The following is a 17,257-nucleotide window of genomic DNA, read 5'->3' as shown; positions in this document are numbered from 1 at the left end:
ATTTCCAAAGGAAAAAAGAAGTACGCTGAAGCAGTTCCATCATTCTGTAGGCCTGCGCTTGCATCATTAGACATAAGCGTATAATCAGAACGACACAGGTGCCGTTTTCTGGTATTTTTTTATGGGCCGACCTAAGATGGTGGGAGTCCCTTAGATTGCTCAATTAAAAAAAACGAGTGCACGAAATCAGATTTGAGCCACCAACAATCTGCTGCCTGTCGCTCCCCCAAGGAAAACATATTAAAAAATATATTTTAAAAAATGAACTTTGGAGAGAGGAAGCAGGATAGGGGAAAGCAACACGAAGTGGGCGGGGGAAACAAAGGAGTGAGCAATATAGGAGACACCTAAAAGAAAGCAACAAAAAAAGGTTTTCTGGGGAGGCACCAAAGGGAGACAGAAAAGCAGGGTGTGGGTGATGCAATAGGAGGATACAGGGGAGGGGTGAGCATGGAGAGATAGAGACACAGTGTGTGCCAACACTGAGCATGTCGTGGGTATTTGGTTAGGGGGAGGGTGTTAGAGAAACAAGAGAGAGAAAGCAGGAAAACACCAAAAGGAAATGAACAGTTCCCTAAAAATATGCAGTGGAAAGGAGAAAGTCAGTCAATCAACAGGATGGTAAAGAGGCTATGAATAAGGGGGGCAGGGGGCAAACCAGGTGGACACAAAAAGCATTAAACACGATGCAAGCAAATGCGACTGACATTAAAGTCATTCAAGGGTAAATTATGAGAGGGCTCTAGCTCCTGTAAGATCTTAACGCGCCTAGAATTGGTCTTTCACAGCAACCAAACAGTGCGACCTAAAATTAAGTGCCGTGACACCATGACAGTCACGGGGAGCAAATGGTGGACAACACTTTCTGTGTAAAGTGTCTGGGGCTGTAAAGCACAAGGGATGAATTTCCGTGGAGTGTGAGACTTACAGTGAAAAGCTTAAAGATGTACAAGGGTTGTTGGGTTATTCATACCATTCATTCTAAAACTCAGCATTCACACAAGCTTCTGGACTCACCTTAAACTCTCCAAAGTTAAGCAGACCCGGCACCTGGAAGGAGCCCCAGCTTCCAAACTGAATTCCAGAACGAAAGAAATTTAAGGTGAATGTGGCTGACATAGAGCAGAAGAGCTAGGGAAGAGAGAGACAGCAAGAATTACATACTGCGTACTAATGTTTCCTATCCACTGAGAACCCTTAAAACTGCACATGAACAGAGCACACTTCCCCAACACCCACCCCCACTCCAGCTGTGTGGGATGCGCACGGGTCAAGCCCAGGCAAAACCTGGGCCAGGCCAGCCCATCTGTGCCCGACAGACCCTGTTAAGGATGCTGGGCTCGTCCATCCCCTTGGGCCCTCCATCGGAGTGACCAACAGATGACTTAATGGGCTATGCTGTGGTCGTCGCGATGGGGAAAAGGAAATCAACTGCCTTGAATGTAAGGCTGGCAACCGAGTTAACTCTAGTCCGATTTTCTATCCAGGGCCACGGAGGCCATAAGGAAGAAATTGCAGTTGTAGAAAAGGTACTGGAATCTACCCAACGTAGCTTCCAGGCGACCCCGGCAATCTTGTTGCAGGGGGGTTCAAAAGGGACAGTTACACGTCTTAAGCAAGGTGTGTGGGGTAATTTAGAGAACCCGTGTGTCAACAGATACTCTAGAAATTCTGTTCAACTAACCTGTGTCTGGGGATGATGCAACGCCTGCTAAAAAGTAAGCTGGTTTATAAATGTTGCATGTGTGCAGCAGACTTGCTGTGAAGGACTTGAACTCCTGCCTGTGTGAAGATTTGGGGGTGGGGTGCATAAGAAAGGTGGGGGCAGGAGCCTTGAGATCAACCATTACAATGTGCTTTCCTTCACGATAGCACCTGAGGAGAGGGTCAATAATTCACTGGATATTGTGCCAGTTAGGCTGAAGGCAACTGAATCTATGTCTCAGTGTGTCTAGGTGTCACTGAAGAGATCAGGGGGTACCTTCTTGTATACCCAATATCTCAATTCATCTGACTCTCAGCATCGGCTGACGACTGGGAGTGACGACCACTGGCAAGGTCAACCCGACATGGTGGATTATGACCAGCGTTTTGCACAGTTAGTTGAGAAGGGGATTGGTAACAGAACTAACAGCAAGGGCACTGCGGTGTTCCCCTTGAAAGGAATCATATTCTTAATGATCGAGCCCTGTATGCGGGATTTACCCCCACACTGTACCACCTACACATTGATATTAGAGAACGTGACTCCCATTACAACCTCAGGAACACGTCTGATTATTGGATTGGGTCTAGGGTGGGAACTAATGGAGAACCGCGCGCCACAATCAGTATGGTTTGTGGTGTCTTTTGGATGGAGAGGGGCAGGAAAACATGTAGGCGGTATTGTGTCATCTCCACATTTAGATCATAATGCTTAGTGCTTAGCAAAGCCCACAGTACTGGCAGACAAGATGTGGTTTGTGACAACCTTCATGTTCTCCCTGCCCCTCAGCCCAAGTTCAGTTCAGAAAATAAGAACTGCATGGAAAGATAAACATGATATGAAAGTAAAGAATCACATCACAACTGAGTCAGCTGAAATGATGATGGTAATTCCAATGAAATGATTGAAGAAAAAAACTCCAAAAAGACACTGTTGCTAATAAACGTTTCCTACCCTTAAATTTGCGAGAGAGGGAAGACCGACTGGTCCGTAACAACCTGAAAAGGCGTTGGTACTGAGAAGTGGTGACAGTAATGGTTTTATGGACGCTGCTGTCGTCATAAGGTCACACATAGTGCTTAAGGGCTTTCCCACAATCTGTGTGATTGGTGATTCCCTCAAAGAAGCAGGCCGGCTCAAAGTTGAGAACGAGAATATAGGTGGGTGAGCTCGTCCATATAACTGGTAATAGCTCCAATCACACATCAGCAGACGCCTCTAGTGCCAACAGAGCCAAAGGGGATTTTATCTATACTTTTTTCTACCTTTCTAAAGTGGTTTACACATTTTTTAGTAGTCCATATTAACGGATACTTGGCATAGACTTTGAGAAAGGTCCTTTAGTTACGATAGCTCATTTTTATAATAAGCTTTTTGATTATGAAAGGAAGTTTGTGACGGAAGCGTTAGATAGTTACCTCTAGCAACTTTATCATAACAGGGCAGAAGACTTATCCTTTGGGGAGGGGATTTTAAAGGCCATCTCTGAACTTTCTCTTCCAAGGAAGTCTTTTGTTACTCTGATGTCGCCAATACCGAGCAATCTTAATTTGATCACAAGACTTTCGGGGACTTTTTAAACAAGCTTTTTTTCAAGAATAACTTAGTTTGCTAACAAGGCCTGCAAGCCCCTAGTTCCTTTTAGCTGCACGTTCAAAGGCAGAAAGCCGGGAAGTAAGATTGACTAGATCCTCGTAACTGACAATTAGAGGCAATATGTTGCAAACTGTAAAGTCCATGAAAACTGCGCAAGTGATCACTTCAAACTCAGTGTGGATATTCATATTGGGAAAAGGTATTACATGAGTGTAGGTACACAGCAGTAATGGTCTAACTGTACGCAAGAATACGGTGAACCCGATTTGTTTTTTTTTAGCAACTTCGTTAGCTCCAGAAGGAGCCATTTGGAGATTTCCCTGAACACGTTTTCGATTGAACTGGAAATTAATAAAGCCTTAAGTAAGATTGTTGCAGGCATCAAAGATGGGTAAATCACGGCATCCAGGTCCAGAAATGTAATAAGGGGGGACTAGTTTGACAGTATTTGCTTCAGAGCCTACAATGACCTGACGCAGGCACTCAGGTCACACGTTAGGTACACAGAGTTAATTAGGGAGTGGAGACAGAAACACAAATTCGTCTTGGAGATTAAGAAGAAAACAATCAAGGAGAGCACAAGGGAGGCTTTGTCAGAAGTTGGGCTGAGGGATAGTGCCACCTTTTGGCGGGTAATTAAAAATCTTTATTTCAGAGATGAGGGGTCTTTAGAAACAGAAGTTGCCATTCCTCCCAATGAAAGAGTAGCATACTTCAGTGTCCATGAGAACCCCAGCAGGACGGATCCGGTAAGGGAGGCAGAAAGGTCTAACACTATCCTTGTAGGGACAAGAGGAGAGTTAATCCCCGGGCCATTAACAAGAGCCAGAGCAGGAAAGCCCCCGACCCGAACGGTATCTCCACTCACCTCAAGGCTAATATGGAACTATGGGCACCACTTCTAAGTAATGTATTGTCTCAGTCTGTGTTTCAGGCAAATTAACTACCTGGTAACACTCTCTGAATGTCCTAATCTTTAAAAGGTGTGACACAAAATGCTATGGACCCATCTCATTGCGGGACTCCTTTCTTAAAGTGACAGGCTGGAGATTACTTTCAGATTAGAAGCATGGGTGGAGGAAAATCAGATCCCAGCAGATATACTTTACGGGTTCTGGAAGGCTGCACACATAATGTTGGGTGTTAGGTCCTTGGAAGACCAGATTCGGATTCACCCACTCGTGCTGTGACACAGGATATGGAAGCAGGCAGAGGCCTCTCTTAACATAGAGGAAATAACTGAAAGCATGGCCCCTGACAAAGCACTGGAGATACCTTAGCGAAGGTACATTAAGACCATGTAAGAATGGTTGGGAAGACCAGATTTTTATGCCATCCCTGAGTTGATGAAATGAATCTCAAAAGAGGGGGCTGAAATCTTTATTTTTGGATAAGTGTGATGCTGAGAGGTCCAATAAGGACAAGTCCAAACCGAGTGTAGTGGCTCATAGTGCTTAACTAACCAAAGTGGGACTCAACCCTTCCTGGAGTTAGTATCCGACACAGAGAACAGATTTTTTCCAACTCATTTGAGAGGCAAATAGAGTCATTATCTTGACTTACTGCCATAGCGGAATGATTAGTTTAGAGTTCTGAAAATCTGCCCACATGACGGGCTCACGGCAAAAAGCACTCTGCACTTTAGGTTTGCCTGTAAGTACCATGCTGGATCTAGATCAAGGTTAATCAAGCCCTTGTTAAAATATAATTTCAGACACTCTAGACCTCTTTGTCCTTTTTACAGCAATTACATGCATTAAATATCTGTTTTACTGTTCCTGTTTTTATCTTGCACGTTATCCAACAATGTAAGAGCATTATTGTGACTTGGTAGCTTCAATAATAAATTAAGGTCTTTTAATAATGGATTGGTATTGTTATACTCTTTTTTTCTGAATTTAAGTTTGTACATAATTGTATGACTCATGATGTTTTAGATGTTATATTGAGCATTTTTAAAATGTTTACTTTTAACAGCTCCATTAAGCAATCAAATACAGTTTTTTTTCTAGTTTAAACTGGGCAATTCATACGGATTGTGGTAGGTTTAGTTACACTGGATTTTGTAAAAGCACACAATACAATGTTTGACACTAAACGGGTAAAGGCAAATCGGTTGGTAAATACACCAACAGGATTTTCTGCTGGTGGACTTTGGGTTTAGCCACATAGGAAAGGATGTCTCCATGCAAATAGTGTCACATCCACCAATGCAACTGTGTTCTAATACCATTCAGCATTACATACCATAGTTATAGGGTAAACAATAATGATAATGACAATTACACCAGCCTTTTGCAGGTCAAAATATGCTTTCAAATGTTCTTGTTGGTCCCCATCCACTCTAGATGGCAGTGGGATATAGTAAATGGGCAGTAAAGAGGCACCCATTCATCAAAGAAGATGCTCAGTAGACAGAACCATCACATCGAGCAAGACATTTCCGCCCGGATGTCCTGTGGAGCAACAGAAGACAATAACCAGTTGAGAAACTCCTCTTCTCAGCCCTGCTGTTTTACAGGGCTACTTGGGGTAGTCCAAAACAGGTTTAATGTCTTTAGGACTTACCTCCTGCCAAAGCCTATTGATAGGAGGATCCATTTCTTGTAAAATCATGACAAATGGCATTTTTAACTTTACCTGTCTTACATCTAGCATGCCCTGAACCAGATCTGCCTTTGCATACTAGACTAGGAGTTCAATCTTTTCTAGGCATTGATCCCAGGATATGCCCTCACATGTGCTATATATCCATAGCATGAAGTGACTATGATACTTAATACTTCAACAAGCTTTATATGTTTACCAGGCTACAACCTCTAGCTGCTCTGCCTGGGGTGTGAATTAATGGAAAAACAAAACCCACAAAACTACACTGGTGAAAACCAAATGTTCAAAAATGAATTACAAGAAAATACCATTTTAAGAAAATACAAACATATTGAATATTAAAAGAAAACATTTTAAAGGCAAGACACTTTTAAGGAAACACAATTACCTTGAAAATTACACTGATTACAGTGATTACAAGGTAATTTCATTGCTCTTAAAAAACAGACAGTTTAGTAAATCTCCAACCAAATATGCATTATCAATGGGAAAGAGAAGACTATCCAATAACAAATGCTAGTTAAAAAACAAAATTTTAGAAATCCAAAACATACTAAATTTTACTACAGATACTAAAAATGAATAGTTTCGCAGTCATGGTTTTCCAATTAAATAATTTTTCGCCACAGTGGATTAGTGCTCTTTCCATTCAAAAGGTGCTTATTACAGTGGTTCCTACTCTGTGGGCCATGTATTGAAAATCAAATATTAGTAGACTAATCGTAAAAGTTACTTACCTTCGGTAACAAAATATCTGGTAGAGGCATTCTAGTTGCAGATTCCTTACCTTAGAATTTTCACCCAGACGTCAGACTGGATCTGGAGATTTTTCTTCGGCAATACCCTTGCGCGTCGGTAGGTGGCGTCTGTCGACTCCGCAGGCATGGTGGTCGCCGTGATGACGTCGGGAGTAGTACACAGACGCCACCCTCACGCAGTGACGTCAGTTTCTTTTAACGACTTTCCACGCCAGAGCGCAGAGCCACTAAGAACACTGAGTTTGGGGTGCCAGAGCTAAGGACCTGAAAGGGGGGAATCCCTGTCCCTAGAAATCAGTTTGCAAGCGGGGAGGATGGGTGGGCGGTAAGGAAGTAACTTGTACATCTGATAGAGACTTCTAATTGCGGATTCCTTACCTTAGAATAGATACCCAAGCAATGCAATCCTCGGTGGTGGGCTGCAAACTAAGATCATACTAGAAAGTCCTGCAGGACCGAACGACCAAAGTAGCCGTCCTGACGGACCTGACTATCCAGGCAGTAATGCTTAGCAAACGTGTGCAGGGACACCCACGTAGCTGCCTGACAGATATCCAGGACAGGAACTCAGCGTGCTAACGCAGTGGATGCACCAGTGGCCCTGGTAGAATGAGCCCACAAGCCATCAGGAGGTGCTGTTTTGCCAAAGCGTAGCACATTTTGATGCAAAGAAGCACCCATCGAGAGATGGTACGCTTCTGCATCGCCTTCCCTTTCTTCGCACCCACATAGCCAACAAAGAGTTGATCGTCCACCTGAAAGTCTTTAGTACGATTGAGATAAAACGCCAACGCTCTTTTTGGGTCCAGGCGGTGGAGTCTTTCCTCCTCATGGGAAGGATGTGGGGGTGGGTAGAAGGCAGGCAAAGTGATGGACTGGCCTACATGAAATAGTGTAACCACCTTAGGAAGGAAGGAAGCCCTAGTGTGTAACACCACTTTGTCGGGGTGCACAGACAAGTATGGAGGCTTTGAAGAAAGGGCCTGAAGCTCACTCACCCTGCAAGCAGAGGTGATGGCGATGAGAAAGACAGTTTTGAATGTGAGGAGCCTTAAAGGACAATTATGCATTGGCTCAAAGGGGGTACACATCAAGTAAGTAAGTACAAGATTAAGATCCCACTGAGGCATGATAAAGGGAGTGGAAGGAAATAAGTGGGTGAGCCCCTTTAAGAACCTACTCACAAGAGGAGATTTAAAGAGTGAGGGCTGATCAGGAAGCCTAAAAAAGGCGGAAATGGCAGACAGATACCCCTTAATGGTGCCCAATGCAGAGCCCCACTGGGCCAAAGAAACAATGAATAGAAGAACCTCTGAAAGAGGGGCAGATAGGGGGTCAAAAGATTTGTTGGTGCACCATGACACAAATTTATTCCAACGACAGGCATGTACAGTTTTAGTCGATGGATGCCTGGCTGCCAAGATAACATTGCAGACTTCGGGTGGAAGGGCAGATGCTGTCAACTGTTGCCGTTCAATCTCCACGCATAAAGGCAGAGGTTGGACAGGTTCGGGTGGAGGACCGTCCCCTGCTGCTGCGACAGAAGATCCGCCCGAAGAGGCAGTCTGAGTGGAGGATGGATGGACATGCTCAATAGCTCTTGATACCACACTCTTCGAGTCCAGTCCGGAGCTACCAAGATAACTTGGGCCCGGTCGTACTTGATTTTCTTGAGAACTCTGGGCAGAAGAGGGATATGCGGGAAGGCGTAAAGGAGGCCGGAGTTCCACTCGAGACGAAAAGCGTCTCTAAGCGAGTGACGCCTTGGAAACTCCAACACGCAAAATAGCTGACATTGCACGTTCTCTGCGGAGGCGAACAGATCTAACCAAGGCTCTCCCCACTTGAGAAAGAGACCTTGTGCCACCTCCAGATGGAGACGGCATTTGTGATCGACAGTGTGTCGGAGGCTGTGTTCGTCTGCTCTGGCGCTGAGAGCCCGCAAGATGTTGAACCATCAGGGTAATGCCCTGATGTTCCAGCTATGTCCAGAGGCGTAGGGCCTCCTGACAAAGGGTCCAGGACCCTACCCTGTTTTGTTTGTTGGAGTACCACATGGCGGTAGTGTTGTCCGTGAACACCTGGGTAGGAATGCTTTTAACGCAAGTCTGATCACTCAGAGCTCCAGCTATTTTATGTGGAGTCCCGACTCGACCAGAGGCCTCTGATCTCCGCCTCTCCCATGTGGCCGCCCCAACCCAGAAGTGACGCATCTGTCACTATAGAGAGATCTGGGTGGGGAAGGAAGAGGGATCTGCCAGTGACCCAATTGGGATTCGAAAGCCACCACTGCAGGTCTTTTGCAGTCCCCTCCAGGATCTGGACCATGTCAGAGAGATTCCCCTGATGCTGCGCCCACTGGAATTTCAAGTCCCACTGCAGAGCTCGCATATGTCACCTGGCATGTGATACTAGCAGGATGCAGGAGGCCAAGAGGCCCAGCAGCCTCAGAGTCTGTCTCACCGAAACCCAAGACCAAGGCTAAAAGATCGTAATCATAGCCTGAACATCTTGGACTCGCTTTTGGTGAGGATAAGCCCGAAACAGCATTGTGTCTAGAACTGCTCCGATCAAAGAGAGCGTCTGAGAGGGAGTCAAGTGTGACTTCGGCACATTGATAGTGAACCCCAGCTGGTGCAGGAGGTCCGTCGTAGTTTGGAGGTGGGAGACCACTGTCAGGGTCGAAGGCGCCTTTAACAGCCAGTCGTATAGGTAGGGGAAGACTGAGACCCCTAACCTGCGCAGATGAGCTGCAACCACCGTCATCACTTTTGTGAACACCCGAAGGGCACTGGTAAGGCGGAAAGGGAGCACGGTAAATTGAAAGTGCTCGAGACAGAATCTGAACAAGGGTGAGCATTTTGAACTTCTCCTTCATGAGGAAGTAGTTCAGGTCCAGAAGGTCTAGGATAGGGCCATTGTCCTTCTTTGGTATCAGAAAGTAGTGGGAATAACAACCACAACCTACTTCTGGCACAGGGACCCTTTCTATAGCTCCTTTGGCCAAGAGAGCCGCGATTTCCTGGCGGAGAAGCACCAAATGATCCTCCGAAAGGTAATGGAAGGATGGTGGCATGTGTTGTGTACTGATTCGAAAGGGAGGGAGAAGCCCTTCCGAATTATTTGCAAAACCCACCCGTCCGTGGTTATATGTTCCCAGTGGGGCAGCTGATGGCGGATTCTGCCACCAACTGGGTGGGAGTGAGGGGATGGACCAGGAAGGTTTGGAGGTTGCTGCGGGGGCAGAGGTGGACTGCACAGACCTCTGGTTCCCTGTCCCACGGCGACGTGGGATTCCGCACTCCCGGCCACGCATAGGCTGTCCAGCGTGCATGGCCCAGTGGCTGGTTTGAGGATGGGACAGGGCACTCCTTCCCTGGCCACGAAAGGGACGAAAAGCGGACTGTAGAGGGCGTGTGGTGGAAGAAAGGCCAAGGGACCAAGCAGTAGCCCGGGAATCCTTGAACCTCTCCAAGGTCGAGTCCGCTTTGTCTCCGAAGAGGCGGGTGCCATCAAAGGGCATGTCCATGAGTGACTGTTGGACATCCCCGAGAAGCCAGAAGTACGTAACCAGGCATGGCACCGTAAGGCCACTGTCGGTGCAACTGATCTGCCCAGAGAGTCGGTCGTATCCAGCCCACAACGGATCGTGAACTTTGACGTATCTCTCCCATCTTTGACTGCTTGGGAGACAATAGCACGGGCCTCCTCTGGTATCTGCGGCAGGACTTGCACAACTGTATCCCACAGTGAGTGGGAATAACGGCCCAAAAGGCACGCGGTGTTCATGGACCGCAGCGCGAGGCTGGAGGAAGAAAACAACTTCTTACCAAATTGTTCCAGCCTTTTGGATTCCCTATCTGGGGGTGTGGAAGGGAACGCGCCGGAAGAAGAGAACGTGCCGGAAGAAGAGAACGCCTGGATGACAAGACTCTCAGGCGCAGGATGTTGGGACAGGAACTTTGGGTCATTCGGCGCAGGCCGATGGCGGCGAGCGATAGTCCTGTTCACAGGAGCCTCTGTGTTGGGTTTGGACCATGTACTCAAAAGGACATCAGTGAGGGCCACATTAAATGGGAGAAGGGGTTCAGACGTAGAAGCCCCAGGCTGAAGCACCTTCGTCAGGAGATTAGACCTGACTTCGACAGTAGGTAGCTCAAGGCCAAGGACCTCAGCCGCCCTACTAACCACCATACTATAGGTAGCTCCCTCCGCCGTAGCCACGGTAGGAGGAGACAGCATGCCAGCATCAGGAGAAGTATCCAGACCACTGGCTTCGCCCAAGTCCTGTGCCCAGTCCATAGTAGGGTCTTCCTGGTATTCATAAGGGTCCAGGGACCCCTCCAATTCCTCCTCGTATTCATACCCAAGGAAAATGGGTCAGAATCCGACCTCAGGCGAATAGGGCCCACCGACGCCACTCCGACTCGTCGGGAATGAGAATCGGGTCGATAGTGGGCACTACCGACGTCGGGAGCATTGCTATACGACCCGGCGCCGGGGAAGGTCTTGATTGTGCGAGCAGTGTCGGTGCGGATCCGTGAACGGACCCGGAGGCGTCCTCGGTGGCCGGGGCCGAAGCCGCCGACGCAGAACCCGAAGGCCCCTCAGCCAAGCCCCTGGGGCCCGAAGGCACCACATCGGGGTTGGCACCCCCAAAGATGAGGCGCATGGCCTCGTAGAACTCTCGAGTTGGGCGGGGGTCGCGCCGGGAAACTCGGGGAAGCGCGAAGTCGACCCAGACATGGGCTCCGAGGACAGAGGCCTAGTACATGGACGCTCGTCCCGCATCGCATCGGCCGAGCGGCGGGGTGAAGTTGGTAAGCGATGGGACTTTTTCGACTTCTTCTTCTTCTTACCTTGACCCGAAGACTTCGAAGAAGACGAGTGGTGATGGCTCTGTGACCGATCGAGACCTTCCTCTCGAACGAGATCGGGATCTACGCGGAGTCGAGTGCCGGGCCGCCATCAGCTTTAGGGACCGCTCCCTCAAAGCCTTCGGATGCATTCCCCGACACTCGGAGCACGACTTCGGGTCATGGTCGCGCTCGAGGCACCACAAACAAACACAATGAGGGTCTGTCACCGACATCATGAGGTGGCAGTCCTCGCACAGCTTGAACCCGGTCTTCGTCGACATCCTCCACGCACCAAGTGTCGCACCAAAAAAAGTTCGACAAAACGGTCGAATTCGGCCAAAAAATAACTGAAGGTAGCTTTCTCTAGGATCAGCGCGTGGCGCAGAAAGAAAAACACTGACGTCACTGTGCGAGGGCGGCGTCTATGTACTACTCCTGATGTCATCACGGCGACCACGACGCCTACGGAGTCGACCGACGCCACCTGCCGACGCGCAAGGGTATTGCTCGAAGAAAAATCTCTGGATCCAGTCTGACTCCTGGGGGAAAATTCTAAGGTAAGGAATCTGCAACTAGAAGTCTCTATCAGGTAAGTGTATAGAGATCAAAACTCAAATATAAACAATGTAAAACACTCTATAAAGATCACAAACTTGAAACTCAAGAATAAAATTTAAGTTGGTCTCCTTAGCTTGATTCATGACAGCAGCACAAGAAATCATGTATGAACGATTGTAGGCAACTGGGCACCTAGCCTGCCAGTTTCTGCTAGTTACTGCCTGATCCAGTTGCTGCTGTTTGAACAAGTTACTGTGCCACTGCCTGGGTTTTCCCACTCACTGGTCTTCCCGCCACCAGAAGTCCTGCCCACCCCATGACCTACTTAGTGCAGGCTGTAGTGCGACCATGCCGACTGCTCGCCAAAGGCAAGCTCATCTGCACCTAGACCGCGTCCAGGACCAGGAACCCTGGCCCCACGACCATCCAATGCCACAACCACAGCTGCCACTAGAGCCAACGAGTGCAGCGACCTCAACAACACACACTAGCAAACACTGCTGCCCATGCATCACCCAGCACCACAGTAGGACCTTTCTCCTGCGTCCATTGAGATTTCACCTGCATCTCCTAAGATACAGACAGCATTACCTCCAAATAACAGATGCATGTCACTGCCACTGCCATCCCACACCACCTGACCGCCATGCTCCTCAAAGTCTGATCCCTCAGGAAACACCTCACCGAAATCTGGGACCACCTCAACAGCAACACACTACCCTTCTATTCCTGACCGAAACATGGCTCAACCCAGCCTCCAACCCAGACATCGTTGCAGCCATCCCACCCACCTAGAGAATCTTACACAGGACCTAACACACAAATTAGGTGGAGGACAGTCAACATCTATGAAAACACAAATGACTGCACCACCGACCCAGACACCAACCTCATAGAACACTTCCACAAAATATAAACGGACTATAATGCCACCCCGAAGGGAGCCTTCGCCTAATGTGGTTACCGGATTCTGATCCGGGTAACCACATCACAGACTTAGTCACACCCCTCTTCATCAGCTCAACCAACTACATCCTCCTCAGGGACCTTAATATCCACCTGGAAGACACTGCGTACTCCAACTCCACAACCTGCCTTGACAGTCTCAGCAACCTCAGACTCAACAAGCTTGTCTAAGGACCAACCCATACACCAGGCCACACCCTCGACCCTATGTTCTCTTCCAACAAGGGGATAACCACCACCCACATGACCCCGTTCAAACGGTCCAACCACTGCATCATACATTTCAAGATACCTGCCCACCAAGCCACCCTACCAGAAACACCCAAAGCACCATCAAGAGACTGGGGCAAAATATCTTAAGAAAACTGGACCAAAACCCTTCAGGACACCCAACCAACCACACCAGGAACCTCGAGATCAACACCAAGCTCTTCAATAAATCTCTCACTGACTGCGCCAACTGCACTGCTCCCACCAGAAAAAAAGACCTCCAAAAACAACAAACAACCCAGCTGTTATATGAACAAACTCAGGGAATAAAATAGCCACTGCAAACAACTTGAGAAAAAAATGGAGACTCAAAAAACACCACCACAAGATCCACAAAGAAAGCCGCCCTCAACCTCTACCACCAGCAACTGTGAGATGGAAAGAAAAACTATCAGACTCAAAGCCGCCCATAACACAAAGAACTCTTCACCATTGTCAAGGAGTTCTCCAACCACACAGCTGCCAACATCATCCCATCCCAAGAACTCTGCTACGACCTCCCAAACTTATTCAAACAGAAGACTGCTGAGTTCTACAACACATTTGAGCCACAGCATACTGATATGAACGCCCAGCAGAACCCTGCCCTCATCAACAAACAGCAGCTAACCAACTGGAAGTCCCTTTCAAATGAAGACACCACCATCGGATGAATGACATCCACTCAGGAGGCCCCCCTCATACTCACGCCCCCAACTCACATACAATATTGGAAGAAACATCTCACTCCTGCACACGGCTATCATCAACACGTCCATAACCACTGCCACCTTCCCATCTTGTTGGAAAATACACAAGTCAATGCCTACTGAAGAATCCAACAACAGACTCCAACACCATCAGTAGCATGTCACGCCTGCCTTTCCAGATGAGAAAGCAATCAATACTCAACTCACAGACCAGCTAGAATGCCATCAACTCCTAGACAGCTCTTGCTCTGGCTTTCGCACGAAACACAGCACAGAAACAGCACTCATTGCAGCCACTGCTGACATGAGAAGCATCCTAGGCAAAGGAGAACTGGCTGCACTCATCATCCTTGATCTCTTTGCAGCTTTTGATACGGTGTCCCACAACTCACTCATCAGAAAACTTCAGCACTTGGGTAGCTGCAGACTGGCCCTCAAGTGGATATCCTCCTTCCTCACAGACAGAACACTGGTTATACTTCCCTCCACAACCTCAGAACCCGTGAAACTCATCTGCGAGTTCCTCAACGATCATCGCTCAGCCCAACACTTTTCAACATCACATGATGGCCCTCACGGACATCATCAGAGCCCAAGGCATCAACATAGTATCCTTTGTCATCAACACACAGCTCAACCTCTCCCTCACCAACTTAACCAGGACCTGACAACTGCCTCAACAGACAAAACCTGAAGTCCTTATTCTGCAACGACCACTCTTTCTGGAACGCCTCTTGGTGGCCCTCTGAACTTGGACCCCCACCCACCTCTACGGACCATGCCAAGAAACCTTGAGATTATCCTAGACCCCAACCTCTCTATGAGCAGAGAGATCAATGCCATCACCTTATCATTCTTACACAAGATTTTCAAGTGGATCTTGAACACCAGAGGAACAGTCACCCAGGCTCTTATGACAAGAAGACTTGACTACGACAATGCCCTGTACTTTAGAATCCCAGCCTATATTCTATGTTAAATCTAACCCACCAAGAATGCTGCCGTCAGACTCATCCTGAACATCCCACGAAATAACCACATCTCTACAAACGTCAACAATATGCAATGACTCCCAGTCCAGGACATATATAAGTTCAAGCTACCCAACCATGCCTAAAAAGCTCTCCACAACCCTGGCCCAGTGCACCTCAACCACCACCTTAACATCTACCAACTCACCTGACTCCTTCGATCTGTGTCCCAGGCAAGAGCACATCTCCATTGCATCAAGTAGGCTAGAAGCAGATGACGCTCCTTCTCATAGCTCGCAGCCAAGACCTGAAATTACCTCCTGCAACACCTCGTAACCTCCCCCTTCCCTCATGGGCTTCCTAAGACATGGCTCTTCGAGACAAAACAGGCATGACTGCCTCCTATCCCCTCAGGCCTGCCCTACTTAGCGCCTGGATAACCTCATGAGTGATTAGCCATGTGCTACATATCTATTTAATTTAACAATTGGTGGCCTTGATTGAAGCACTAGTATGCGCTGACAAAAAGAAAGCATGACGTAGGAACCAAAAAGACAAAGTGATATGCTATACTGTTTCATCTTATTAACAAAACATGTTTCTGAAAAGCTCCAAACTTCCAATTAAAATTTCGATTTTTCAGTACCTCTGTTTTTCTGCATTAAATAGAATATTTCATACTTTTTGCATCTGATTTACATAAACTTGCTTCTGCATTTCTGTACTGTTTTGAGGTTCAATTTTTAAAAATTGGTTAAGCAGGGGCCCCTGGCTTTCAGTAGTAAATCACTGAGGTCCATAGAATTCTAAAAGGTTACGACCTGTAATTTTCAATCCCATGGATGAATTGCCACAAAATTTGTCATTCATTTGGGGTAGTCAGATAAGGTCTGGCATGCCAACTTACACACAGATCCGTGGAGGGTAAAAAGATAAAGGAGGAGGCAACGAAAAATGTGTTCTTCTAAATAAGCTCCCAAATAAATTTTTGTTTGCACCTGCAGCCAAACCTGGTATGGGTTTGCAGTACCCAGGTATGATGCTTGCTATCGATACGAGGTTCTAAACTAGAAACCACAAAGTCCAAAAACAAAACACAAAATAGGACTAGGCTAAAAGCCAAGCTTTAAGGGTCAAGTCTTATTATCTGCGGGAGAACTGTGGGCCACAGGTCATGTGCACAGGTCATGTTACCCAGGCCAGGTTGGCCACAGCGTCTGACTGAAGCCCAGGCACTGCAGCCAACTGCAACTGCCATGGGCAGTGGGGGCTGGCCACCCAGGCTGTTCACATTTGTCTGCAGTATGGGATTGGGGGGCCTGGGGAGGGGCATAACCTGGCCGCAGGGATGACTGTACATTCTGGGTTGGGAGCAGGCACTGCAGTGGACTGCAGATACACAAAGCCGAAGGCCATGCACAGCGGAAGTTAGCCATAGGCAGCCATTTTGGGCATCCTCACTGGCTTGGCCCAAGTTCTGGGGGCAATCCTTGCAGAACAAGACCAAAGGAAGTGGACAGCAAGATTTGTTGCCCGCTGAAGTTTGGGCCACTCTGTGAGTTGTGAGTATTGGTAACAATAACTGGCGAATTTCAGTGGTTTTCTGAGTTTGAGCTAGAACCATAATTCACTCTTGTGATTTTTTTCCGCAGTGAATAATATATACAAGTTTCATGAAAAAAAAAAAAAAGAAGTTGAGGGGACTTTTACCCAAAAGCCAAGAAAATCTAGCTATCCATCTAACCTTCTACCCATATAACCACCCAGACCAGCCATATACCACTCAACCCACACATCCAGACTTCTAAACCCATTTAACCCACCCATCCTACCACCCACACATTCAGGGATAAAGGATCTATGTACAATTTATAGAAAAACCACCAGAGGTTTTAATGAGGTTTTTCAAGATTTAAGGCATTTACACCTTTAAACATAAAAAATCCATTGAGAAAAAAAGGCATTTTAAATATTGGTTTCTAGGAAATTCAACTTGAAAATTTCCATTTAACAGCTTAGGTGGAATGGCTTCTCAATAAGGGTATTATATAAAATCGTGTTTCTAAGAAATGATACACAACTGCTCTGCCACCTGTTTCAGAAGGTAACCTTAATTTGCTCTATCTTCACCTATCCATGAATAAGACAGTGAGACCAACCACCTCTAACTCTCATTCCCCTTGCATGCCAGGCTCTGTAGTCTACAGGCCCTGCTTCTGTGTATCCGTTTCAGAGTACAATTTCGACCTGCTGCATCTTTCTGTCCACACTGTAC

The 17,257-nt window shown here is 47.3% G+C and overlaps 1 protein-coding gene across 1 annotated transcript in view; it reads right to left on the bottom strand.

Annotated features, from left to right (window-relative positions):
• Positions 1–17,257, bottom strand: part of CLCN6 (chloride voltage-gated channel 6) — a 194,660-nt gene that overhangs the window by 89,369 nt on the left and 88,034 nt on the right. The window contains exon 11 of the mRNA XM_069241255.1: positions 1,018–1,131. Within this exon, the coding sequence (XP_069097356.1) occupies positions 1,018–1,131 (114 nt within the window). The remainder of the gene's footprint in view (positions 1–1,017; positions 1,132–17,257) is intronic.

Source organism: Pleurodeles waltl, chromosome 6 (genome assembly GCF_031143425.1).
Source record: "Pleurodeles waltl isolate 20211129_DDA chromosome 6, aPleWal1.hap1.20221129, whole genome shotgun sequence".
NCBI classification, from domain to species: domain Eukaryota; kingdom Metazoa; phylum Chordata; class Amphibia; order Caudata; family Salamandridae; genus Pleurodeles; species Pleurodeles waltl.
This window is presented reverse-complemented; position numbering and strand designations above follow the sequence as displayed.